Raw genomic sequence first — 27,265 nt, 5'->3', positions numbered from 1 at the left:
AGGTATTGCCAAAGGCCTATGCTGAAGAAGGAGGAAATCTCTAAGCCTCTTTTTTTGATTCAGAGAAGTCCTGACTCTCCCAGTGAAAATGTTCCCTTAAAGTATGCAAAGTCTCTCCAAAAAGAGAGATCCTCAGGAGGAGATGCAGATGGGACAGATTCCTCTGCATCAGAATCCTCATAGGGTGGACTAGAAAATTCCTGATCAGAAGAGGAATCAGAAGAAATGGAAACCTGATCTGAAGATTCATAATCAGTGCCTTGCCTAGGCCTCAGAGGGGGGGTTGGGAACCCCTGATCAAGGTAATCAAGTCCTCAGCCATTTTGATCATTTGTTTTTTAGGCATAGGGGCCTGAGCACGTGGCTCATGCGTCAGTTTTTTAGACAATTTTATTGCTGGCGTCTGTTTAATATAAAAATGTTGAGGCATGAAAACACCCTCAGAAGCCGGTGCCTGCTCTGCGGCTCCAGACCCATCTAAGAGAGAGACATCCGCGGGTTCAATACTATGAGAATATCGCAGCATACCGGACTCTGAATGGGTCTCGGTAGAGGCCTGCGACTCAAAAGTAGCGGTTGTTAGGGGCTGCGAAAGCGCCTCACTGAGTACCGGCGACTGGCTTAGGAGAAGCGTAGTCGTCGGTTCTGGACCTCGATGATCTGTCTCTTTCCTTGTGTTTTTTGTGAACTCCAGTAGTCGGATTGTTAACAGACGACATTTCAGGATAGTTAAATCTTGATCAAAAATATTTAGAAGCAAAAATATACAGACGCTTAATAGTGCGTCGTGGTCTGGGCCTAAACAAGGTAAGCAGTAAGAGTGGAAATCTTTATGAGGTATTTGTTTCCCACAAGTTAAACAGTTATTTACTTTTTCTGACATCGGCTGAGGCAAGAAAGAGTCCCCAACGGGGTACTTAGCTTTTAGAAGTCTTCGAAGTTGTATTCGGTAATATTAATCTCTGGATCTGACCGACCGGCACTTGCGAACAGCTTCTGCTTCGGGCGCCACGCGGCAAGAAAGACTGGGGAAAATGGCGTCGGCTGATGCCTTTATACCGGAAGACCAGCAGAGATGACGCCGGGTGAAGTGCGACACCAGCCGAGGCCAGACCCAGACTTTGGAATCCGCCGATCAAGGGCTGCCTGACGACAGGACAACCCATTTGTTAGGACTGCAGATGCATCCTTGAAGGACATCAAGAAAAGGTTTCCCCACCGGGGTACTTTGCTTTAGTTTGAAGACTTTGGTTCTGAAACTCTAATACGAAAATTTCAGGAGTCGGCCGACTGGCACTTGCAAACTGCTTCTGCTTCAGGCACCGCATGGCAAGAAAGACCGAATCAAATGGCGCCGGCTGCATGTTTTATACCCCTGATGACCTGACGTCATGGAAGAGGAGACAGCAACCAATGCAGGACCCAAGACTTTGTTATTCAGGCCAACTGAGGGCAATCTGCCAGCAGATTACCCAAATGTAAATGACTGCAACAGTGAAACACGAAGAAAGTACAGTTGTGTACCTACCACAAATGTAGATGCTTGAGTGTATTCACTGTTGCAGTCATTACAATTGGGTTAGCCTGCTGGCAGGCTACCCGCAGTCGGCCTGAATTCCAAAGTCTAGGTCTGGTGTCGGTTGCTGTCGCCTCCTCCCTGACGTCAGTGCGCCAGGGGTATAAAAGATGCAGCAGACACCATTTTCTTCAGGTTTTTCTTGCCCCAGATATCAGGTGCCCCTAAAATGGTAGGCTAAATTATACTAATGAGCATACATGCACAAAAAACAACTTTTCCTTCATCTACCAGCAAATATACCACATAGGCTGTATAGAATAGATAAGTACAGATAAGTCCCAGCAAAGGAAAAGGGGGATGGTGGGAGGGTAACCTGGACTGCAACAGTGAATACACTCGAACATCTACATTTATGGTAGGTACACAACTGTACTATGTTCATCGTGTTTCACTGTTGCAGTCATTACAATTGGGTTGAATCCCAAAGCTAAGGTTGGGAGGCTGGTGCTAAATAGGATTAGGAGAGGCTATCAGGCCCTGCAGAACTGCAGTGGCAAATCCTGCCCTGGATTTAGAGTAGAGAGGTAAATGATAGTGCTTTGTAAAATGATGCACTGAGCTCAAGTTGCACCCTCTAAGATGTCTTTGGTTGGTACTCCTCTGAGGAAGGATGCTGAAGTTGCTGCTGCTCTGGTTGAATGTGGCCTAATGCCCTTAGGCACTGATTTGCCATGCTGTGAATAGCAGAACCGAATGCAGTGGGAACCCGTAGTTGTTACACATGCACGTTACTTGTCAGACCATTCAAAAATTGCACTAAGTTTTGCTAAAGATTCAATGGAGACCCAAAGGCAAAGAGGTTTTAACTGGTCTCTTAACCCAAATTTGTTGAATAAGGAGGAAATATTACATGAAATTACAGGTTACCTTAAAGAATTACTAGATAGACTAAAGAAACAACAACATGTACCTGACATTGATTGGGCGACAGTTAAAGCACAAATAAGAGGGATCTTTTTGCAAAAAGCTTCATATTATAAAAAAAATACAAAATAGAGATATTCAAAAACTGGAAGTTAAAATTAAGGCACTTGATCAAGAACGGATTCAAAATTTTAATGCTCAAACAGAGGTGGAATTACTTAAATGTCAAAAAGATCTCTTCTTAATACAAAATAGTAGGTTGACATTTCAGGAACATAGGATGCTAGTGAGGTATGCCAGTCATGTTCAAACACCATCACGGGCATTAGCTAGGATAATTAATCAATCGAGAACAGTACAAATTTCAGAAATACATTTTAGAAATACAACTTATTCTAAAACTGAAGATATCATTAATGTCTTTGAGCAGATATACACTAATATATATGGTGGGCAAAATGACTTATCCCAGCATAGGATTAGTAATGAATTTTTACAAACTATTAAGTTTCCGAGAACAGAAGACAATATTCAAAGAGATTTGATTAAACCGGTATCTGAAGAGGAAGTAATATATACAATTCAACATATGAAATCGCATAAGTCACCAGGTCCTGATGGGTTGACGGTGGAATTTTATAAGACATTTGATAATCTCTTTGGTAAAATACTCTCACGTGTATTTAATTATATAATTAAGAATAAAATTAATGATCCCCATCTCAATGCTTCAAAAACGATTTTTATACCTAAACCCAATTCTGATTCTCAAAACCCTGATAATTATACACCAATATCATTAATAAATGTAGATATGAAAATTTTAACCTCTATTATAGCTACCAGATTAAAAAAAATAATGAATATGGCAACTAGACAAATTAGTGATAATACACTTACACTTCATACTTTGATAGCTTATGCTAAACAAAAGAACCTTAACATGTATGCCCTTATAATTTGATGAGCAGAAGGCTTTCGACAGGGTTGATATAAACTTTTTGTTTGAAATTTTACCATACTTTAATATATCTCAAGAATTTGTTCAAGTGTTAAACATTTTATACAGTAATCCTTATACCACATTGTATATTAATAGAAATTTTTCTAAAAGAATACAAATTAAAAATGGAACAAGTCAGGGTTGTCCTTTGTCCCCTTTATTATTCAATATATATATCGAACCCTTATTTTTATATATTAAACAGAATATATACCACAATGCCCCAATAGTTTACAGAACAAAAATATCAATGGCAGCGTTTGCAGATGATTTGAACATTTATTGCACAACTCCAATCTCAGACACTAAAAAGATATTAAAAGCGATAGATAATTTTTCAGAAATTTCCAACTATAAAATTAATCTTAAAAAAACTAGTATTTTCCCTTTGAGAACTCCCAAACCTTTTACATTGTTGCCTCTGGTGGGACAAGTAACGTGTAAAGAGAGCATTAAATACTTGGGTATTGACTTCTCTACAGATAATAAAGACTTTTACACTACTAACATTAAAAACGCTTGGGATCAAGTATTATCCGATTTTGGGAGATGGAAGAATTTACGATTACCACTATTAGCAAAAGTATCAATTATTAAAATGAATGTATTGCCACGATTATTATATATTTTTAGATCTGCTCAGGTAGTAATCTCGAAGACATTTTTTAAAAGAATTCACAAAGAATTAGCTAAATTCATTTGGGAGCCAAAGAAAACAAGGATTTCGTATGATAAATTAATGACTCCAAAAAATAAAGGAGGGCTGGAGTTACCAAATTTTGAAATTTATTACTTAATAGTAAACTCAAACAGGCTTCTAAGAATTGCTAATTATGATATAACTAGTACTAAGTGGATACCTACTTGGGTAGTCCTGAACTATAAATATATCCTAAATCTGAATATTAATCCTAAAGCAATACCCTTTTTAGGAAAATATGCCTTGAAATTATATGGAATAATAGATCACGTTAAATTATATGTAACATCTATACAAACCTTATTTCAATCATTAGATCTTGTTCAATATATGATGGCTTTTCAACCTTTTCACAGGAACCCTAACCTGAGACTAAATAATCAATTAATTGATCTTAAAGAATTCCCATGAATAGTCAACTTAACTTTAATTGACATTTATATATTTCTCGAACTCTCGGCTAATCAGATAAGACAAGAATTAAATTTACCTAAAAAGTATCTTGTTATTCTACGACAAATTAGGGAACTTTCTATAGGCTACTTTAAAAATTTTAAACCCAGAGAAGAGATTACAATTAAATGATCAAATCTGTGGCAAGCTCTCCAACAAGATATTAAATTTATAACAGCAGCAAATAAACTAATAAAAGAGTTCAAATTCCAAGATAAAGTTCTTCTGTCAAAATATTGGAAAGAGAAAATTCCAGAGACAGAAGAAAGTCATATTATAAAAGCAATTGATTTGACTACAAAATCTATTTCTCTTCAAAACTGATGTATACCCAACTGATGACATGGAATAATACATATTATACACGCCTTAGCCTGCATAAATTTAATTCTAAAAATTCCCCAATTTGTCCTTACTGCAAGGATCAATCTGCCGATCTTCTTCATATGTTCTGGAGTTGCAAATGCATATACAGACTTTGGAACTCGCTAAACATACAACTTCAGAAGATGGGTTATCAAAGTACAACATTGTCATGGAAATTCATGATTTTGCATATTCCCCAAAAGAACTTTCTAGATATCAAAGTATCGTATTAATCAATATCGTTTTATTGATGAAGCTATATATAGCTACTAAGTGGTTAGACCCATCCAAAACGTCATGGAATAACTTTAGAGTATTAGCAATAAGACATATAGTAGCCCACAAATTACTTTTGAATCAACATAATAAAAATATTAATAATCCAAAAATTTGGGAACAAGTATTTAATATTATATTAGCGTAATATTTCAAATTTGCATTTAACAAGAATTATTTTTACACTTTTAAAAGACTCCAACGGCAAACTGCTCATTATTCGAATTGATTTTAACTACTTTTATATTATTCTTGTATAATTTAATGTGTTACTTGGAAGCATTCATGTAAATATTGTATATATGTTGTGGTGGTATTGTTAGTTACATTAGCTGGTAGTTTTTCATTATTGTTGTATCTGTTTTAATTTTGTATGGAATATAATAAAACAATAAAAATTTATTATTGAAAAAAAAAAAAAGAAACGAATGCAGTGACCTATCCACTTTGAAATGGTCTGCTTTGAGATGGGCTTTCCTTGTGATCCTGCAGCATATGCCACTAGAAGTTCAGTCTTTCTGAAAGCTTTGGTTCTGTCCAAGTAGAAGCGTAGCTGCCTGTGAATGTCCAAAGAATGCAGAAATCTCTCACCCTTATTCTGTGGGTTTGGATAAAAGGTAGGCAAATTGTTTGGTTAAAGGCCACACTGGACACTACCTTAGCCATGAAAGTAGGGTTTGTCCGCAGAGAAACCCTATCAGGATGGAAAATGATAAAAGGTTCCACAGCCATAAGTGCCTGCAACTCTGAGACTCGTCTAGCAGAGGTTATTGCTAGGAGCAGAGCTGTTTTCCAGGATAGAAATTTAATATCAGCTGCAGAGGCTGGTTCAAACGGTGGCAGTGTGAGTTTTTCCAAGACATAGTTGAGGTCCCATGCAGGTACTGGTGCTCTCCTTGGGGGTCTTATGTTTTTGGCCCCTCTGAGGTACTGTCTTAGTAATGGATGAGAAAAAATAGGTGGTTCTGTATTGTAATGAGTTGAAATGGCAGAGGCATGAATTTTAAAATGAAAAAGAAAGGCCTTTATCAAGCATCTCAGTTAAGTATTGCAAAATCTGAGGAATGTTTGGAACAATCGTGTCAAAACCTTGTGCCTGATTCCAAGCACAGAATCTCTTCCATTTTTCTGCATAAGATTTTCTGGTGCTAGGCCTCTTGGCCTACAAAATAACATCCATCACTGCTTTAGAGAGAGGTGTGCCTTGACTGGTTACATCATCCGCCATGCTGCCAGGTTTAAGGTGCTGAGTTGGCTGTGCAGTATTTGACTGTCTTGTTGGGTCAAAAAGTGAGGAATTTGAGGTAATGTCCAAGCTGGGCATTGGGACAAGCTCTTTAGGATTGGGTACCAGTGCTGGCGGGGCCAGTCTGGGGCAATCAGCATCATTTTTGGTTTCTCTTGTCTGACCTTGGGGAGGAGAGGCAGAGGAGGAAAGGCATATACTGCTAATTCTTTCCAGCTGAAAGACAGAGCATCCACTTTCCATGCTTGCTTGTGATAAGTTCTTGTGCAGAATGTCTGTAGCTGGTAGATGTGAGGGGAGGCAAATAGGTCTATGTCTGGGCATCCCCAGTTCCTTGTTATCATGGTGAAGACTTGTGGATCCAATTTCCACTCGTGGGGATCCATTAGGTTTCTGCTTAGTCAGTCTGCCAGAGTATTTGTCCTTCCTGGCAGGAATTGTGCTTGCAGATGTACTTGGTAAGTCAATGCTGTGTCCCACAAATTCATGGCTAGTCTGCAGAGGGGGTAGGAATGTGTGCCTCCCTGCTTGTTTATGTACCATATAACTGTAGTATTGTCCATCCTTATCAGTAGTTGTCCTGGATGAAGGAGATCCTTGAAGGCTGTCAGGGCATTCTGAACAGCTAGCATCTCTTTTTGATTGATATGTAGATGCATTTGACTTGCGGACCATGTGCCCTGAATACATCTTCCTGCCATATGGGCTCCCCAGGCATAATCTGATGCATCTGTTGTCAATGTCTGCCTGGCTGTGGGTAAGGTGAATGGCTGTCCCATGTTGTGGTGACAGGCTTTTGACCACCATCGAAACTCCTGTTGCAGGCAGGGAATGAGGGTAATTGTTTCCAGACTGTGTAAATGTCGAGTCCAAACACTTTTTAGATACCACTGAAGTTTCCTCATATGCAGTCTTGCATATGGAATTAGCAGAATGCAGGATGCCATGAAGCCCAAAGCCTGCAGAATTTCTCTTGCAGATAACTGGGTCTTTGTTGCCAACATTTTGAAATAAATAGTCAGTTGTCTGTGTTTGTCTGGCATGAGATAAGCCATCTGGGCAGTTGTATTTAAGCTTGCACCCAGGAATATTATCTCTTGAGAGGGTACGAGTTTTGATTTATTTTCATTTACTGTGTACCCTAGACCTGTTAGTAATCGTTTTACAAACGCCAGATGCTGCAGTAGAATGTCCTTGTTCTCTGCTTGAATAAGGCAGTCGTCCAAGTAAGGATATATTTGTATTCCTCTTTGTCTGCAAAATGCAATCACTGGTGCCAAGCATTTTGTGAAGACCCTGGGCACAGTAGATAAGCCAAAGGGCAGTGCAGAGAATTGGTAATGAAATGAGCCAGCTATAAATCTGAGGTATCTTCTGCATGATTGTCTGATTGGGACATGCAGGTATGCCTCTTTCAGGTCTAAAGTCACAAGCCAAGCCCTCTTGCCCAGCATGGGCAGAAGCTGCTGCAGAGTTAACATTTTGAATTTTGGAATATCCAGGAATGTGTTTAGGATAGACAGGTCCAGTATTGGTCTCCAGGTTTTGTCCTTTCTGGGCACCAAGAATAGCCTAGAGTAGAATCCCAGTCCCTGCTCTTGATATGGTACTAACTGAATAGCTCTCATGTTCATGAGGGATGAAAGTTGTTTTCGTGCCTCTGCCCATTGATTGCGTGGCAGGTCTGGCATACCGTTTTGCCTTGGCAGGGTGTGAAAGTGGAACCTGTAGCCTTGTGATACAATATTTAGGACCCATTTGTCCTGGGTGATCATGTGCCAATTTTGTGGAAAAAGTGCCAGTTTTCCCCCCAAAGGGGCTGCCAGAAGATAAGTGTTTGGTGCTGGCAGGGGAAAGTCATTGAGACTGTTTCCTGTATGGCTGTGATTTTTCCTCTCCGCTTTTGGAGGTAGAAGCACCCAACTGTTTAGGCCTGTATGATCCTTGGGGCTGTGATCTGCATCTTGGGCGTCTGTATCTGCCTCTATGTGGCCTGTCTGACACTGGAAAGGACCAATTCTTTGTAGGCCAGTTCCTGCTAAATCTGGGAGGCTGTACCTGCAACAAGTCCTTGACTGTTTGCATAGATTTAGCTTTATCCTCCATTTTCTTCAACACCTCTTCTGCTTTAACACCAAACAAAGTATCATGCTGTAATGGAGCATCTAATAGTTTTGCTTTAACATGATCAGGCAGGTTCTGTTCTTTCAACCAAGCATGCCTCCTAATGACAGAACCTGTAACAGCGGCCCTGCAAGAGGCCTCTAGAGAATCAAAACCACATTGCAAAGTATGCTTTCCCACTTGTTCAGCTGCATGCAATAAATCCTGCAATTCTTTGTTTTCTGCACATTCTGAATTTGTCAGCATTTTCTGTTTAAGCAGTGACATAAGATACTGCTGATATTTAAGCATATCAAACTGGCAATTTAAAGCTCTTGCAGCCAAGGTAGCAGAAGTATAAATCTTTTGCCCCCATCTGTCCAGGGCCCTTGAATCCCTATCAGAGGGGATAGGGTTTTTTGTAGTGGAAGCCTTGACCCCTTTGGGACCCTGAGAGATGGTTTCTGGGTCAGCAGCAGGGTTTTTATAAAGAAATGTATGTGAATCAGGAACCCTGTAGTATCTCTCATGATCAAAGTAATTAGGTCTTCGGCCATTTTAAGCATCTGTTTTTTAGGCATGGTGGCCTGTCCAGGAGAATGCTGTACTTGTTTCTTTGTCTTCAGAGCTGCTTTAGTCTTTGCCTTTGAAGCTGAAGTAGGTTTCACATATAACTGTGTAGGCATGAAAACACCCGCAGAAGCCGATGCCTGCTCAGCGGCTCCAGACCCATCTGAGGGAATAGTTTCCAAGTGTCCAATACCTTGAGTTTCCAGCAGCCTAGTCGGCTCCACGTGGGAGTCGGAAGCGGCCTGTGGCTCTGAGGTAGCGGGTGTCAGGGGCTTCGAAAGCACCTCACTGAGAACCGGCGACAGGCCTAGCAGAAGCCTCGTCATCGGTTTTGGATCTCGGATGCCTGTCCTTTTCTTTGTGCTTTTATAGACTCCGGTAGTTGGTTGTTCCGACGGCATGATATAATTGAATCTTCTGCCAAAGTAATGGAATGCAAAATCGACAGCAAGGCACACTGATCAGGGCCTAGGCAAGGAATACAGTAAGAATGAAAATCCTTATGAGGTATTTGCTTCCTACAAGAAATACAATTATTAACTTTTTCTGACATCAGTCTGGAGCAAGAAAAAATATCCCCAACGGGGTACTTAGCTTTAATGAAGACTTCGGATCTGAAATTCGAATTTGAAAATCTCAGGAGTCGGCTGACCGGCACTTGCAAACTGCTTTTGCTTCGGGCACCGCGCAGCAAGAAAGACTGAAGAAAATAGCGTCGGCTGCATCTTTTATACCCCTGGCGCACTGACGTCAGGGAGGAGATGACAGCAACAGACGCCAGACCTAGACTTTGGAATTCAGGCCAACTGTGGGTAGCCTGCCAGCAGGATAACCCAACTGTAATGACTGCAACAGTGAAACACAATGATCATCATCTCCATTACTTAGATCTCTGCATTCCCTGGGGCTGCTGTCTGGGGGACCTGGGCTGAGCTGACCTGGGGGTGCAGAAAAGGACCAGTGCTTGCAGGGGCAATGCCTAATGAACCTCAGTGGGTGGACCTATAAGAAGTCTTTAATTGTCTGCATAGATTTAGCTTTTTCTTCCATCTTTTTTAGGACCTCTTCTGCCTTGGTGCCAAATGAGTTGTCTTTGTGCAAGGGTGCGTCCAATAATTTGGATTTGACATGGTCTGGCAAGGTCTGTTCCTTAAGCCAAGCAGGTCTTCTAAGTACAGAACCAGTAACTGTTGCCCTGCAAGATGCTTCTAGGGCGTCAAGACCACATTATAAGGTGTGCTTAGTTACTTGACTTGCAGAATGCATTAACTCTTGTAACTCTATTTTCTGCACAAGCAGGAAAGAAGATATTTTTTGTTTGAGGAGTTCCATGGTATGTTGCAGATATTTCAGCATATGGAACTGGCAATTTAATGCTCTAATAGTAAGAGCAGCAGAGGTGTATACTCTTTTACCCCATCTGTCTAATGCTCTGGAATCCCTATCTGAGGGGGTGGGATTCTTAGCTGAAGTTGCTTTGATTCCTTTAGGTCCTTGAGAGATTACCTCAGGGTCAGCAGTAGGATTTTTGAAAAGAAACCTGAGAGAGTCAGGGACTCTACAGTACCGGTCAGGTTTTCCGGGAGCAGGAGGGAGGGTGTCAGGGGTCAGAGTGGATTCCATAAAAACTTCATCCACAACATCCAGGACAGGAGGAATGGCCAGAGGTCTGTGCTGTGGAAGATCTAAGAATTCCCAGAGTCTTTTTTAACTGATGGTAGTCCTGACATTCCCATTGGAAATGCTCCCTTAAAGTATGCAGCGTTTCTCCAAAGGAAAAGTCCTCGGGTGAAGAGGCTGAAGGGATGGATTCCCTCTGGATCACAATCCTCATAAGCAGAGAGGAGTTGCATATCTTCATATTCAGATGCATTATAGTCATTGGACTCCTGATCAGATAAAACCACTGGGGACAAGTCTGTCATTTGAAAGGGGTAGCCTGGCTTCCCCCGATAAGCATTATAAGGTCTTCCGCCATTTTAAGGATTTGACACGGAGGCAAGGAAACAGAGGCCTGAGCTTGGGTAGTCAATTTTTTGTGTGTGGTTCATACCCTGGGGCTTAGAAAAGTACAGTTGTGTACACTTACCATAAATGTAGATGACCAAGTGTATTCACTGTTGCAATCATTACATTTGGGTTACCTGCCTGCAGGTAGCCCTCAGTTGGCCTGAATACTAGAGTCTTGGGATTTCTACGTCGGATGCTGACGCTTCTTCAATATCATGGATATAAAGCATGCAGCCAACACCATTACATCAGTTTTTCTTGACCCAGATGTCAGGAGCCCTCTAAATAGGAAGCAATTACATGTTGTGGAACACTCCCAGCAAAAAGCAAATACCAATGATATAAGGTATGCCAAACAAAAGGATAGGTAGAAGAAAAGAGAAGTCAGGGGGCTGGAGGGAGGGTAACCACGACTGCAACAGTGAATACACTCGAACATCTAAAATTATGATAAGTGCACACAACTGTACTATGTTCTTCGTGTTTCACTGTTGCAGTCATCACATTTGGGTTGATTCCCAAAGCTGAGGATGGGTGGAGACAGTCAAGAAACATTAGGGCTAGCAAGCAGGCCCTGTAAGACTACTGTAGCAAACCCAGCTGTGGATTTAGAAAAGATAGGCAAGTGGTAATTGCTTGGTGAATGTGTGTACAGAGCTCCAGGTTGCAGCTTCCAGGATGTCCCTGGCAGGGACTCCCCTGAGAAATGCTATAGAGGTTGACGTAGCCCTAGTGGAATGTGTTCTGATCCCCTGTGGGGCAGGTTTCCCATGATATTTGCAGCAGAAATGCATGCAGTGCGCTATCCATGTAGAAATGGTTTTGCCCTCTGCCCCTACAGCAAAAGTGACTAGCAGCTGGTCAGATTTTCACAAAACTTTAGTCCTGTCCGAACAAGCTGCCTGTGCACGTCCAGGGAGTGCATGATCCTTTCCCCTGTATTCTGAGAATTAGGGAAAAAGGTTGGCAAATGAATGGATTGGTTTAAAGCTACACTAGATACCACCTTTGGCATAAATGATGGGTTAGTCCTGACGGAACCCTGTCCACATGGAAGAAAATGAAGGGTTCCACGGCCATAAGGGCCTGCAATTCAGACACTCTTCTTGCTGAAGTGATGGCTAGAAGTAAAGCTGTTTTCCAGGATAGGAACTGTAAAGCGTAAGTTTTTCCAATACAAAGTTATGGTCCCAGGCTGGAGTGGAAGCTCTCCTGGGGGAGGGGGGGGGGGTCTTAAATTGGCTCCTCTCAAGAACCATTAGGCCAGAGGATGAGAGAAGAGAGGAGGGCTCAGTATTATAATGAGCTGAGATGGCAGAGGCATGACTCTTAACTGAAGAGAAGGATAGGCCTTTGTGGAACATTTCTGTTAAGTAATAAGTTGGGCACATTTGTGTCCATTCCTTGAGAGTGGCTCCAAGAACAGTATCTTTTCCACTTTTCTGAATAGGATTTTCTACTAGTAGGCCTTTTTGTCTCCAGGATGACATCCAGCACCAGATTACTGAGGGTTCAGTGGATGAACCAGGCTGCTAGGTTCAGGGTTTGTAACAGAGGATGGAAAATCTGGCCCTCCTGCTGGGACAGCAGGGAGGGGGTCTGAGGCAGGTTCCAAGGTGGCAGTACTGTCAGGTTGCGCAAAGGTGGGTACCAGTGCTGGTGTGGCCAGTCTGGTGCAAACAGGATTGTCCTTGGCTTGTCCTGTATGATCTTTAGTAGAACCTTCGAGAGAAGGGGCAGAGGAGGAAAGGCATAGATTTTCCCATGTGAAGGACAGAGCATCCACTTTCCATGCTTGGCTGTGGGGAGTTCTGGTGCAATATTTGCTCAATTGAAAGTTCTGAGGGGAAGCAAAGAGGTCCACCTCTGGTGCCTCACAACTGTGGATCAGCATGATTTGGGTTCCAGTTTCCACTCGTGCGGTTCATCACATTTCTGCTTAAGTAGTCTGTCAGTGAAATTAATTAGTTTGCCTGGCAGGAATTGAGCTTGCATGTGTACTTGGTTGCTCACACCTGTGTCCCACAGAGCCATGGCTATGCTGCAGAGTGGGTAGGAATGCCCCCCCCCTGCTTATGTACCACAGAACTGTGGCGTTGTCTATCAATAGTTGTCCTGGAAGAATAAGACGTTTGAAGGCTGTCAGAGAATTCTGTACAGCTAACATTTCTTTTTGATTGATATGCAGGTGCACTTACTTTGGGCTCCATTTGCCTTGAATACGTTGTCCTGCCATGTGAGCCCCCCCACCCACCCACCCATGCACAGTCTGATGCGTCTGTTGGGGTTTGGGCGGCAGGGGGTAGAGTGAAGGGAGTCCTTTGTTGTGGTAGCAGGCCTCTTCCTACCACAGAAACTCTGCCCTTAGGCAAGAAATGATAGGAATCAGTTTCCAGATCCTGAGAAATTAACACCAGAGACTTTTTAAGTACCACTGAAGTTTCCTCATATGCAGTCTTGGATATGGAATTAGTAGAATGTAAGTGGCCATGAATCCTAGGGCTTGAAGTATTTTTCTTGCAGATAGCTGGGTTTTGGTGGCCAATAGATTGAAGTAGTTTGTCAAATACATTTGTTACATTTGTTTTTCTGGAGTGAGGAATGCCATCTGGGAAGTTGTGTTCAAGCTTGCTCCCAGAAATACACTCTGTTGGCTGGGTACCTGATGCGATTTATTTTCGTTGATGGTGTACCCCGATGAAGTTAGAAGTCTCTTTACAAATGTCAGATGCTGGAGTAGCAATTCCTGACTGTCCACCTAAGTCAGACAATCGTGCAAGTATGTGTAAATATGAATTTTTCTCTGCCTGCAATATGCAATGGCTGGAGCTAGGCATTTTGTGAATACCCTGGGCGCAGTAGATAAGCCAAAGGGAAGTGCAGAGAACTGATGATGCATAAAGCCTGCTCTGAAACATAAGTATTTCCTGCAAGATTCCCTTATGGGGATGTGCAGATAAGCTTCTTTTAAGTCGAGGGTGGCTAGCCAGGAGTCCTTGGCTAGCATAGGAAGCAGCTGTTGGGAGAGTAAGCATCTTGAACCTTGGAACCACCAGGAAGGTGTTGAGAAAAGACAGATCCAGGATAGGGCGCAGAGAGTTTTCCTTCCTGGGTACCAGAAAGAGTCTGGAGTAAAAGCCTCGTCCCCTATGCTCTGCTGGGACAGGTCAAATAGCCTTGATGCTGAGAAGAGAAAATACTTGCTTTTGGGCCTCTGCCCACTGGTTTGGGGGGAGGTCTGGCCATCCGCTTGGGGTTGGCAGAGAGTGGAAGTAGAATCTGTATCCCTGGGATACAATGTTCAAGACCCATCTGTCCTGGGTGATGTACTCCCAGTTTTTGCATTTAGGGCAAGTTTTCCTGCTAAGGGTGCAAGTAATTGGGCAAGGCTTGGAAGAATTAAGGATAAGTCATTGTGAGATTTTACCATAGGATGTTGGTTTATTACTCCCTGTTTTAGAGGTGGGAGCACTCCACTGATTAGATCTGTGCATACCCTGAGACTATAATCATGGTGGTATGCTGCCCCTGAGTTAGGACTGAGAAGGTCTGGGAGGGACCGGAAAGGACCAGTTTTTAGAAGGCCAATGCCTACTGAATCTAGGTGGCTGTACCTGTAGGAAATACTTATCAGTTTGCAATGATTTAGCTTTTTCCTCCATCTTTTTGAGGACTACTTCTGCTTTATTGCCAAACAGGCGTTCTTGATTTAGTGGTGCATCTAGTAATTTTGCTTCGACATAGTCTGGCAAGATATATTCCTTAAGCCAAGCATGGCTTCTAAAAACAGACCCATTGACAGCAGCCCTGCAAGATGCATCTAAGGCATCAAAACCACATTGCAAAGTATGTTTTCCAACTTGATTAGCAGCATTAACTCTTGTAAATCTTTATGTTCTGCACAATCTGGAATCAACATCATTTTCTGTTTAATTAGCTCCATAATATGTTGCGGATATGAAACTGGCAATTTAAAGCCCTGATGGCAAGAGTAGCAGAGGTGTATCTTCTTACCCCATCTGTCTAAAGCCTTAGAGTCCCTGTCCGAAAGGGAAGGACTTTTGGCTATTGTAGCCTTAATGCCTTTAGGTCCCTGGGAAATGCTCTCTGAATCCGCAGTAGGATTCTTAAAGAGAAACTTGTGGGAGTCAGGTACTCTGAAGTACCTGTCAGGTTTCCTGGCCGTTGGAGGCAAGGTATCAGGGGTAAGGCTGGATTCCAAGAAGACATCTACAATCTCCAGAACAGGGGGTATAGCTAGAGGCCTGTGCTGAGGCAAGTCTAAAAATTCTCCGAGTCTCTTTTCGGACTGTGGGTAGTCCTGGCATTCCCTAAGGTATGCAAGGTTTCACCAAAAGAAAAGTCCTCTGGAGGGGAGGCAGAGGGAAAAATTAGTTATAGTACTTAGTCATATCAATCTGATCTCAATCTACATTTGCTTCTGTTTAGTACCTTCATGCTGAACTACATGAAAAAAACACTTCACACAACACAGTAAAAAAAAGTACAGTTTTGTACCTACCATAAATGTAGATGTTCGAAGATCCACATTGCTGCAGTCCTAACACTTGGGTAGTCCGCTGTCCCTCGGTCGGCCCGAATATCAGAGTATAAGGCTGACGTCGGTCAAGGCGCATTTGACTGACATCAGAACGTCAGGGTACAAATGCGCATGACCGACGTCATATCCTCAGTCTTTTCTTGCCCCAGATGTCAGAAGACCCTAAAAAGAAAGGTCCAAACCCAAAAACAACAACTAAACAACCAACCAGCCTAATACCAAAAATATGTACAATACACACAAGATATATACAATATACACAATATACCTCAGATGGATAACTCAACCCACACAACCACCTCAAACTACAGAGGGGAAGGAGGGAGGGTAAATTGGACTGCAGCAATGTGGATCTTCGAACATCTACATTTATGGTAGGTACAAAACTGTACTATGTTCTTCATCTCACATTGCTGCAGTCCTAACACTTGGGTAGAATCCCAAAGCAGAGGTAAGGGAGGATGGCTAAATTATATAGAAGCAGGAGCTGCCAAAATGCCCTGCAACACAGCAGTGGCAAAACCAGCCCTGGATCTAGAGTACAGTGGAAGGTGGTAATGCCTAGAAAAGGTATGCACTGAACTCCAAGTGGCTGCCTCCAAAATATCCTTAGCTGCCACCCCCCTCAAAAAAGCTGTTGAAGTGGCAGTAGCCCTAGTGGAATGAGGCCTAATCCCAGCTGGAATTTCTTTGCCATGATGGGAATAACAGAAAGCAATGCAAAATCCAATCCACTTAGAAATAGTTTGTTTTGACACGGGCTTGCCCTGAGAGCACAAAGCAAAAGAAACCAATAACTGCTGAGATTGTCTGAACCCTTTAGTTCTGTCCAAATAATATCACAACTGCCTGTGTACATCTAAAGTGTGCAAAATCTTTTCCCCTTTATTTTGGGGATTTGCATAAAAAGTAGGCAAATGAATAGTTTGGTTTAAAGCCACACTAGAAACCACTTTAGGCATAAAGGAAGGATTTGTACGTAAAGATACCCTGTCCTTATGAAAACTTAAGAAAGGCTCAACTGCCATAAGGGCCTGCAATTCAGAAACCCTTCTTGCAGAGGTAATGGCCAACAAAAAAGCAGTTTTCCATGACAAATATTTCAACTCAGCAGTAGCTGCAGGCTCAAAAGGTTGTAGAGTGAGTTTCTCCAACACAAAATTGAGATCCCAAGCAGGAGTAGGAGCTCTTCGTGGGGGTCTTATATTCTTTGCCCCTCTAAGAAATTGCTTGAACAAAGGATGAGAAAACAATGGTGGGTCACAGTCATAGTGAGCTGAAATTGCTGCAGCATGAATCTTAATAGAAGAGAAGGACAAACCTTTGTCCAACAACTCAGTAAGATATTGAAGAGCCACACTTAAATCAGGCTCAGAAACATCCAAATCCTTAGCTGCACTCCAAAACAAAAATCTCTTCCATTTATCTGCGTACACTTTCCTTGTACTAGGCCTTCTAGCTTCCAAAATCACATTTAAAACTTGTTGTGGAAGTTGAAACCCTCTATGGTTTAAAACAGAATATGCCAGGCTGTTAGGTGAAGAGAGTGAAGTTTGACATTGAGCAGATGGCTGTCCTCCTGGGACAACAGATGTGGAATCAAAGGCAAAGGCCATGGAGGCTTCCGTACTAGACTTCTCAGTAATGGGTACCAGTGCTGTCGAGGCCAATCTGGAGCTATCAAAATCATCCTTGGCTTGTCCTGTCTGACCTTCAGAAGTACCTTTGGGAGGAGAGGCAGAGGTGGAAAGGCATACACATGAAGATTTTTCCAACTGAAAGAAAGAGCATCCACTTTCCAAGCTGTGGGATGAAACCTCTTCGTGCAAAACTTTGGCAGCTGGTGGTTTAGTGGAGAAGCGAACAGATCTATGTCTGGAGTTCCCCAGGACACTGTCAATTTCTGAAATACATGAAGATCCAGTTTCCACTCGTGGGGATCCATGATTTGTCTGCTTAACACATCTGCTAAGGAGTTCTGTGCTCCCGGCAGAAACCTTGCCTGAAGACATAGTTGTAAACTGAGAGCAGTCTCCCACAAAATCATTGCTTGCCTGCATAGAGGATAAGAATGTGTTCCCCCTTGCTTGTTGATGTACCACATGACAGTTGTGTTGTCTGTTAGAATCAACACCTGCCCTGGAAGAAGTAAATCATTGAAAGCTATTAATGCAAACTGGACTGCTAACATCTCCTTCAAATTGATATGTAGATGCAGTAGTCTGACAGGCCACTTGTCTTGTATCCACTTTCCGTTTAGATGAGCTCCCCAAGCTTTGTCTGAGGCATCTGTTGTTAGAATCTGACTCGCCTCTGGCCAGGTCACAGAGAGTCCCTTGTTTAGGTGACATTCCTGAGCCCACCACAAAAATTCCTTTTGAATGCAAGGTATTATTTGAATGACAGTGTCCAGATCCTGGCAGTGCTGTGTCCATACATTTTTGAGATACCATTGCAACTTCCTCATATGCAGTTTGGCATTGGGAAGCACCAGAATACAAGATGCCATGAACCCTAAGGCTTGAAGGACTGTCCTTGCAGTCAGCCCGGACTGAAGAGAAAGCTGATGGAAGTAAAGGGAAAGATTCTTTTGTTTGTCCGGGGTTAGAAAGGCCATCTGGGATGCTGTATTCAGTCTTACACCCAGAAAGCACATGTCTTGAGAGGGTACTAGACTGGACTTTATTTCGTTCACAGAATACCCCAGGCATCTTAGCACTGCTATCACATATTCCAAATGACGAAGAAGCTCTTCCTTTCCCTGAGCCAGAATCAGGCAATCGTCCAAATAAGGATAGATTTGTATTCCTTTTAGCCTGAAGAAAGCTATCACTGGAGCCAGAACTTTCGTAAATACTCTGGGCGCAGTAGATAAGCCAAAGGGCAATGCAGAGAACTGATAGTGAGAAGTCCCAGTCCGAAAACGCAGATATTTCCTGCAACTTAGTCTGATAGGAACATGAAGGTAAGCCTCCTTGAGATCCAAAGTTACCATCCAGTGATCCTTGCCCAGCAGAGGTAAAAGTTGTTGTAACGTCAACATTTTGAATTTGGGAATGTCCAGATAAGTGTTGAGGATAGACAAATCCAAAATTGGTCTCCACGTGTTCCCCTTTTTTGGTACAAGGAACAGGCGAGAATAAAATCCTAGGCCCCTTTCTGGCACAGGAACCGGCTGTATGGCCCCTATTTGGAGTAACAGAGAAATTTGCTTGTGAGCCTCTATTCTTTGTTGAGGAGGAATGTCTGGCATGCCTTTGAAAGGAGGCAAGGTATGGAAATAAAATCTGTAACCGTGATGTATGATATCCAACACCCATCTGTCTTGGGTAATCAAACTCCAATTTTCTTTGAAAAGTGCCAACCTTCCTCCCAAAGGTGCTGCCAGGCGAGAAGGTTCTGGCAGCTGAAAAGGTAGGTCATTGGGTCTGTTTACGAAAGGACTGACCCCTGCCCTCACCCGACTGTGCAGGAGAACCCCCAGTTCTAGGCCTGAAAGAGCCCTGACCTCTGCCCCTGCCACGTCTAGATCTACCCCTAGACTGGGAATCATAAGAAGGATACGTCCACCCCTTAGTAGGCCAATTTCTACTAAACTTTGGAGGCTGAACCTGCAAAAAATCTTTTACAGTCTGCATAGACTTAGCCTTGTCTTCCATTTTCTTTAAAACTGCCTCAACAGGAGAACCAAACAAGACATCAGATTGCAAAGGGGCATCCAAAATCCTAGTTTTAACATGATCAGATAAATTTTGATCCCTCAGCCAGGCATGCCTGCGAAGAACTGACCCAGTGGCAGCCACCCTAGAGGAGGCCTGTACAGCATCAAAACCACATTGCAAAGAATGCTTACCCACCTGTTCAGAAACATGCACTAAATCCTGTAACTCTTTACAATCAATACCTTCCGCCAGAGCATCAACCTTAGATTTCAACTGAGAAAGGAGATAATTTTGATATTTTAACATGTGAAACTGGCAATTCAAAGCTCTCATGGCTAGAGTGGAAGAAGTATAAACTTTCTTTCCCCATCTATCCAAGGCCCTGGCCTCTTTATCTGCAGGAACCGGATTCTTGACAACAGAAGCCTTAACACCCTTAGGCCCCTGGCTAACAGTTTCAGGGTCTGCCCTAGGACTCTTAAAAAGATACTTATGAGCTTCAGGCACCCTGTAATACCTATCTGGTTTAACAGGAGCAGGGGGCAAAGAATCCGGATTAAGAGAAGCCTCTGCAAACACATCATCCACCACATTCAAAACAGGAGGTATAGCCAAAGGCCTATGCTGGGGTAAAACAAAATTCCCTAAGCCTTTTCCTGGAGTCAGAGAAGTCCTGACCTTCCCATTTAAAGTGCTCTCTCATGGAGTGAAGGGTCTCTGAAAAGAAAAATCCTCAGGAGGAGAAGCAGAAGGAGTAGAATCATCAACATCAGAATCAGAATAATGAGAATACTCCTGCAAGTCTTCAGCAAGACTCAGACACATCCGAAGCCTGCTCATAATCCCCCAACACTGGCTCCATCCTAGGCCTCTTATCAGGAGGGGGCATAGAGCCTCTAATTAAAGTAATTAAATCTTCTGCCATTTTAAGCATGTGCTTCTTGGGCACAGAACCTGAAGAACTAGGAGTGACTCCCACAGTAGCTAAACTAGACCTGCCTCTAGGAGAAGCCTTGGAAGCAGAAAGAGAGGGCCTAGACACCTTAGGAAGGGAGGGGAGTAAAGTAATCTGAGAAGCCCCTATAGCCTGACCTGCCTCCTGGGAGGCCACATCCTGTAAAATCAAAGTTTCTCCCTGGGACTCCAGAGAGGCCTCCGTCGGAACCACCGGTTCCCCTGACGCCTCTAAAGAACCGGCGTCCGGTTCGGACAACTCCTCTAACCTAGGTTTAACTGCCTTGTCCTTGCGCTTCTTTGAGGAAGCCGGCGCCGGAGCATCCGACGGCATATTGTAATTGCACCGCTTCCCAAAGACCAACCTGGCACAATCCAATCTTCGCTTTATAGTGCGTTTATTAAACCTAGCACAAAAGCGACACCCAACAACGTCGTGCTCAGGCCCCAAACAAGGTATACACAAATTATGGTAGTCCCTATGCGGAATCTGTTTCCCACAAGAAATACAGTTATTCACTTTTTCTGACATCCGGTAAACCGCTGAGGCAAGAAAAAACCAAAATATTCCCCAACGGGGTACTTAACCAACTCTGACTTCGGTCTGAAACTCCGAATTCGAAAAATTTCAGAACGCCGAACGGCACTTGCAACACTGCTTCTGCATCGGACCATGCGGCAAAAAAGACTGAGGATATGACGTCGGTCATGCGCATTTGTACCCTGACGTTCTGATGTCAGTCAAATGCGCCTTGACAGACGTCAGCCTTATACTCTGATATTCGGGCCGACCGAGGGACAGCGGACTACCCAAGTGTTAGGACTGCAGCAATGTGAGATGAAGAACATCTGCACACTGCTCCCCATAAAGGACTGCCTCAGTCATACATTTTTGCAACATAACCATTTCATGTATCACCCTCCCAGGCAGGAAGTGGCTCTATTTTTATTACACAACATGTACTTTGTTCTGACATACAAAAGTCTCTCTTCAAAATGATAAACTACAGGATCCAATTTCTTTTGATGATATTTAAGCAAATCATCAATCATTGCTCCAACTGTCATGAAATCACAGCAAAAATGCAGCAATATTCTTTATGAGAAAGTGTATACAAATCCCATATAGTTTGAAGTATCTTGCAAAGTTCTCCTGTTTGTGCGGGGTATCTGTCAAAAACTTTCAGAGAGAAATCTTACAGCAAATCTTTCTTTGAAGAAAAAGTCTTTACACTGTTAATGATCAACTTCTGAAAAAAGTATTTTAACTTCCTAGCCTGACCTCCATTTAACTGGCTGTGTTATTAACACATGGGTCCTACATTCCGTTTGAGCAACAAGACCAGCCCACCACCAAAATAGCTTGCTCTGGAATCCACTCCGTTCATGTAGCAGTAGAGCAGAGAACAAAATTGCACAAATCAGCTTCACCTCAGCATTAGCGGTCACGTTTTACTTCAAATTCATTACAACAGCAATATGTTGCCCTCCCCTCTGACATCATGGAGAACACTCAAGGTACCTGTGCAGCCCCCAGATACTGACTCCTTATCTGCCACTTTCTCTCTTTTCTCCAAGACACAAGTACCGCCGTGCTGTAACGTCTCACACAAAGCACTATTGCAGGCACATGTTATAATTTTAAAGAGGTTTGACCACACAGTTATCTCCTCTTTCAAGGACAGCACAACTTCCATGGTGCCCTAGACAAACTTCCACCTGTTTATACAGATATCCCTTTGGGTCTCACCTGAAAATAGATTAGAGACACAGAACAAACCTGTTCAACAAAGTACATACAGTTTAACAACTGCAGCATCTACCCTCATATAAAAATAGAAATACTGCTTTGACTTAAACCCTTCCTTCCTCAAAAATAAATCAGCTGGTGCATCCCGAATGGATACAGCAGGCAAAAAATTGCAATGCGTCACTTCTCAAAGCTACAGCAGGAATTCAGATGTCCATTACCTATTTATCAAAATTAATTAATGTAATTAATTCAGATTTGCAGATGGAACAGCTACATTAACAGTAAACAAATGGGTTAGTGGCAAAAAACAAAACATTTAGATGGAGGACGGGGCATACAAAATGAGAAAAAAAAAAACGCAATACTGAAACCAGAGGCCACTTACAACTTTAGAAAATTCTCTAACACAACCTACCAACTGCTAAGTAATACAATGGCAAGCTTCAGCTCCCCACCAAACCCAAATAGCTCTGCTGAATAAGCAGAAATATACAACACTACACTACACCACATGTAAACAGCAGCATAAATGCAACTGCACCCTGTAGAAACAAAAGTGCTGGGCAAGCCACAAAAACAAACCCCCATGACAGAACCATAAGCTTTGCAACAAAAAGAAAGAATTTTGACCAAAAGTAAGAGGAGCAATCCCCAGAATGATAGAGGCCTCATCACTGAGACGAACAAGCAACTCAGCAGCTTAAAAAATTCAAATTGTGTTTCGTTTGCATAGCTATTTTATCCTCAATCACAAAGCCTTTGTTTAGTTACGTTTATAATCACACAAAGCACGATAACAACAATATACACTCTGATGATTGTGAACAATGTTACCTCCACTGAGGCTGAAGATACAGCGAACCTACTGGCCAATACATTCAGATCAAAACACACACACGACACACACGCACACGACACACAAAACACACACTCCTCCATCTACCCACCAACATATACTTGAAGCTAACTGACTTCCAGCTGACAAACAAGACCAAGCTAATCAAAAACCAAACACTGCATCAATAGGTCCTGACACTATCCCTGCATAGATCTTAAATAGCATGAAGCAGGACTTAGCTATTCCCCCAACACTGTTCAACCTCAGCCTTCATGCAGGTTTTATACAAAGCAAATAGAGAACAATTACAGTCATTTAAAGACCCTTAAGTATGACAAGCTTCATATGAAGACACTTGTGGAACTCATCAATAAGGACACAGGAAACCTCCAAATACTGGACCCATCTCAGTTTGGATTCATCAAGGGCAGGTCATGCTTAGTCAACCTGTTGGACTTTTTTCAAAGGTCTCTAAAGCAATGGTTGAAGGCTAAACAGTATACACTTCATACCTCAACCTGGCCAAAGCTTTTTACACAATCCCCCACTCAGATATAATAGAAAAGATAAACTTGGAATAAATCCCTTCATCACCCGTTGGATTGCAAAATGGGTCACAGATAAGACAAAGGAGCTTGAAACAGGGGAATCTAGCTCCACAGAGAGGGCAGTCAGTAGAAGAGTCCCCCAGGGTTCAGTCCTCGGACCTCTCCTGTTTGGCATTTAATTCTCTGAAGTAAAAGACAATACAAAAGGGCTCTAGTTAAGTTTGTACTTTACGGCAAGCTGGGATAAGTCTCTGAAACCCTGAATGACTTGCGCACTGAAACTCATCATATCCTTTGGGAAGTAGTCTATGCTGGGGAACTACTACATCAACAGTATTCCCCAAGAGTTAACCCAGTTGTTTGGGACCTGAGAACTTATGTGGACAGTAACTTAACATTCGACCAACATTTGTCGACTGTCACAAAAAAGTTCTTCAATAATGAGCAGCTTATAAACAAAGGGATTGTGTCTACAATCTAGAGATGCCATTGTCCCCTTTACTCAGCCTTCATTCGGCCATTCATGGAGTATTAAAGCCCCCTTTGGCATGAATCTGTCCAGACACGCACAACAACTGGAACATCCACAGAGATAACTTATTAAAGGATGCAAGGCCTAAACAGTATGTCCTACATGGACCAAACTCTGCAACCTACAGACTACAAAGAGATCTGGGTCTGGCACACCAGGCATCCTCCGACCCAATACTTGTGGCTCTACTGCACATCAGCAAATCAAATGGCATCAGTAATGCTCAGTCCAGAGATCTAAACCACTTCTATAACATGAATAGAACAGTTTGGAGGAACACAGGGGATGCCATTGCTCTGAAACAGTCTCCCCATCCACATAAAACAAAGCTCATCCTTATCCATACTGAAGTGAAACTAGGACCTATGGATGAGCAATAGAAAAGTCACCCCCGGACTGCCTTCTGTGCTGTTAATGGACAGAGGCAGCGCCTATATGTTTTATCCCACATATGGATCCCCTCAAATCATCATGTTATGACCCCAGTTATTCTCACTACCAGTAACAATTAGTCATGGGATAGATGAGGCCAAACGGGGTAGGTTAATTCAAGTACCAAAACAGAAAGTGGTTAAGCTTAAAATGGCCTGCAAAGGCAGCTAGCCTAGTACTTACTCTACAAATGTTTATGACCCATGACCTTAATACAGGTTGAAAAGGGAGAAACCTGGTCCTTCAATCCCTTTGCATCATGCTTCTATCACAGCTTATTTAAGCAGATATTTCTCACACACAGAGTAAAATTTTGAACAAATCAGAAGCTATTATGACCCGAATTACAGTCACTATATACGTACAATGTTGATGATACCCTTTTAAAAGGCAATATACTCACATCCTGGTTATATTCCAAAAAGACATGAAAGTTCAGATCAGTTCTTAAACTGGGATGTGCAGCAATACGACATAGAAACACTTCATGCATTGCAACAGTCTTCTTGAATATGGCCAAGTATTCTCTGGAAACAAGGAAATTCAGTGAAACCACAAAAGACTGCACAATGAAACAGAACTGCACATTAATCTGTAGGCAAAAACATTTACTTACACCAACCATGGACACAACAAAAATTACATGAATATTTTTATCTACTGTATATGACAATTTCTGATTCAGATGTTATTAGTATATTAACTAGACAGAATGACCAGCTAACTGCTTAAATGTCTCAATAACATTTAACCTGGACTTTTCATAAAGTACAGTTTTGTACCTACCATAAATGTAGATGTCCGAACAGGATAGCATCTGCAGCCATAACAAATGGGTTGTCCTGTCGTCAGGCAGCCCTTCGGTCGGCCGGATTCCAAAGTCTGGGTCCGGCTTCGGCTGATGTCGCACTTCACCCGACGTCATCTCTGCTGGTCTTCGGGTATAAAGGCATCAGCCAACGCCATTTTCCTCAGTGTTTCTTGCCCCAGATGCCAGTTGCCCTCTTGGAAAGCTAAATTTTGGATAAATGCCAATGTTTCCAAAATAGTAGAAGGCAAACAAAAAATAAGCATGTATGTACATATATACAAACAAATACACCATAAGAGACTCCCCCCCAGCTAGCTATTAGGAGGGTACATACCCTAGGAGTACCACAGAGGGGAAGGAGGGTGGGTAATCCTGACTGCAGATGCTATCATGTTCGGACATCTACATTTATGGTAGGTACAAAACTGTACTATGTCCTTCAAGGATGCATCTGCAGTCATAACAAATGGGTAGAATACCATAGCCAAACTAGGGGAGGAGGAAGAAGAATTATGGTGTAGTTAGGATCCCTTGCAATACAGCAGTGGCAAACCCTGCTCGGGATCTAGAGTATAGAGGTAAATTGCAATGCTTGGCAAATCTATGCACGGAGGTCCAAGTAGCCGCCTCAATAATGTCCTTGGTTGCCACTCCTCGTAAGAAAGCTGTGGTAGTGGCTGTAGCCCTTGTAGAATGAGGTCTTATGTTCTGTGGAATTGGTTTTCCATGGTAGGAGTAACAGAATCTTATGCAATTTCCTATCCATTTGGAGATTGTCTGTTTGGAAATTGCTTTTCCTTCCCTTCCTGTTGCATAGGCTACTAAAAGCTGGTCAGTTTTTCTGTTACTTTTGGTTCTGTCCAGGTAGTAGCGTAACTGTCTATGTACATCCAAGGTATGCAGCAGTCTTTCCCCCCTGTTCTGTGGATTGGGAAAGAAGGTAGGTAGGTGGATTGCCTGGTTTAAAGACACTCTGGATACCACCTTAGGCATAAATGTAGGATTAGTTCTCATGGACACTATCTTGATGGAAGATTAGGAAGGGCTGTACTGCCATTAAGGCCTGTAGTTCCGAAAGGAAGTAATTGCCAGTAGGAAAGCAGTTTTCCATGATAGGTGTTGAAGATCTGCTGTTGCTGCTGGTTCAAATGGAGGAAGTGTCAATTTTTCTAGCACAAAGTTCAAGTCCCATGCTGGTAATGGTGGTTTCCTAGGAGGTTTTACATTCTTGATCCCTCTGAGGAACTGCCTGAGTAGAGGATGCGAAAAGACAGGTTGATCGAGGCTGTATTCTGCGGAAATAGCGGATGCATGTATCTTGATGGAGGAATAGGACAGGCCTGTATGTAGAAGCTCTGCCAAGTACTCCAGGATGTTAGCAATATCTATGTTCGACACATCTTTTCCTCTTTCAGTACTCCAAATGACAAACTTTTTCCATTTTCCTGCATAGTTCCTTCTTGTTGAAGGTCTGCGGGCTTCAAGGATAATGTCTTTAACCCTTTGGGATAAGTCTGGGTTAGTTGCTGTTATGTGATGTTCCAGGCAGTCAGTTGCAAGGTTTTTAGGTTTGGGTGCATGATGTTGTAATTGTTCTGCGTTAACATCAAAGGCATCAGGGGTATTGACCACATTCTCCCCTGAGACATGCTCCTCAGCAATGGATACCAGTGTTGTCTTGGCCAATTCGGAGCTATCAGAATTATCCTTGGACGTTCCTCTTTGATTTTCAGTAGTACCTTGTACATCAAAGGAAGAGGTGGGAATGCATATGCTGTCAGGCCTTTCCAACTGAAGGATAGAGAGTCCACCTTCCATGCAAGTGGGTGGTATGTCCTTGTGCAGAATTTTTTGAGCTGGTGATTGAGTGGGGATGCGAATAGGTCTATTTGTGGCATTCCCCATTTTTTTGTGATGGCCCTGAAGGTGTCCGGGTGTAGCATCCATTCGTGAGCATCCGAGGTGGTTCTGCTTAACATGTCTGCTAGGGTGTTTTCTTTTCCC

At 42.7% G+C, this 27,265-nt stretch overlaps 1 protein-coding gene across 1 annotated transcript in view; it reads right to left on the bottom strand.

Moving 5' to 3' along the window:
* The window catches only part of SNX6 (sorting nexin 6), a gene marked incomplete in the record, with an annotated part of 1,213,439 nt that overhangs the window by 1,015,854 nt on the left and 170,320 nt on the right, over positions 1 to 27,265 (bottom strand). The window contains 1 exon segment of the mRNA XM_044074093.1: positions 24,854 to 24,977. Within this exon segment, the coding sequence (XP_043930028.1) occupies positions 24,854 to 24,977 (124 nt within the window).

This window comes from Protopterus annectens, chromosome 6.part0, assembly GCF_019279795.1.
Source record: "Protopterus annectens isolate FY-2018-M chromosome 6.part0, PAN1.0, whole genome shotgun sequence".
Taxonomy (NCBI): Eukaryota; Metazoa; Chordata; order Ceratodontiformes; family Protopteridae; genus Protopterus; species Protopterus annectens.
This window is presented reverse-complemented; position numbering and strand designations above follow the sequence as displayed.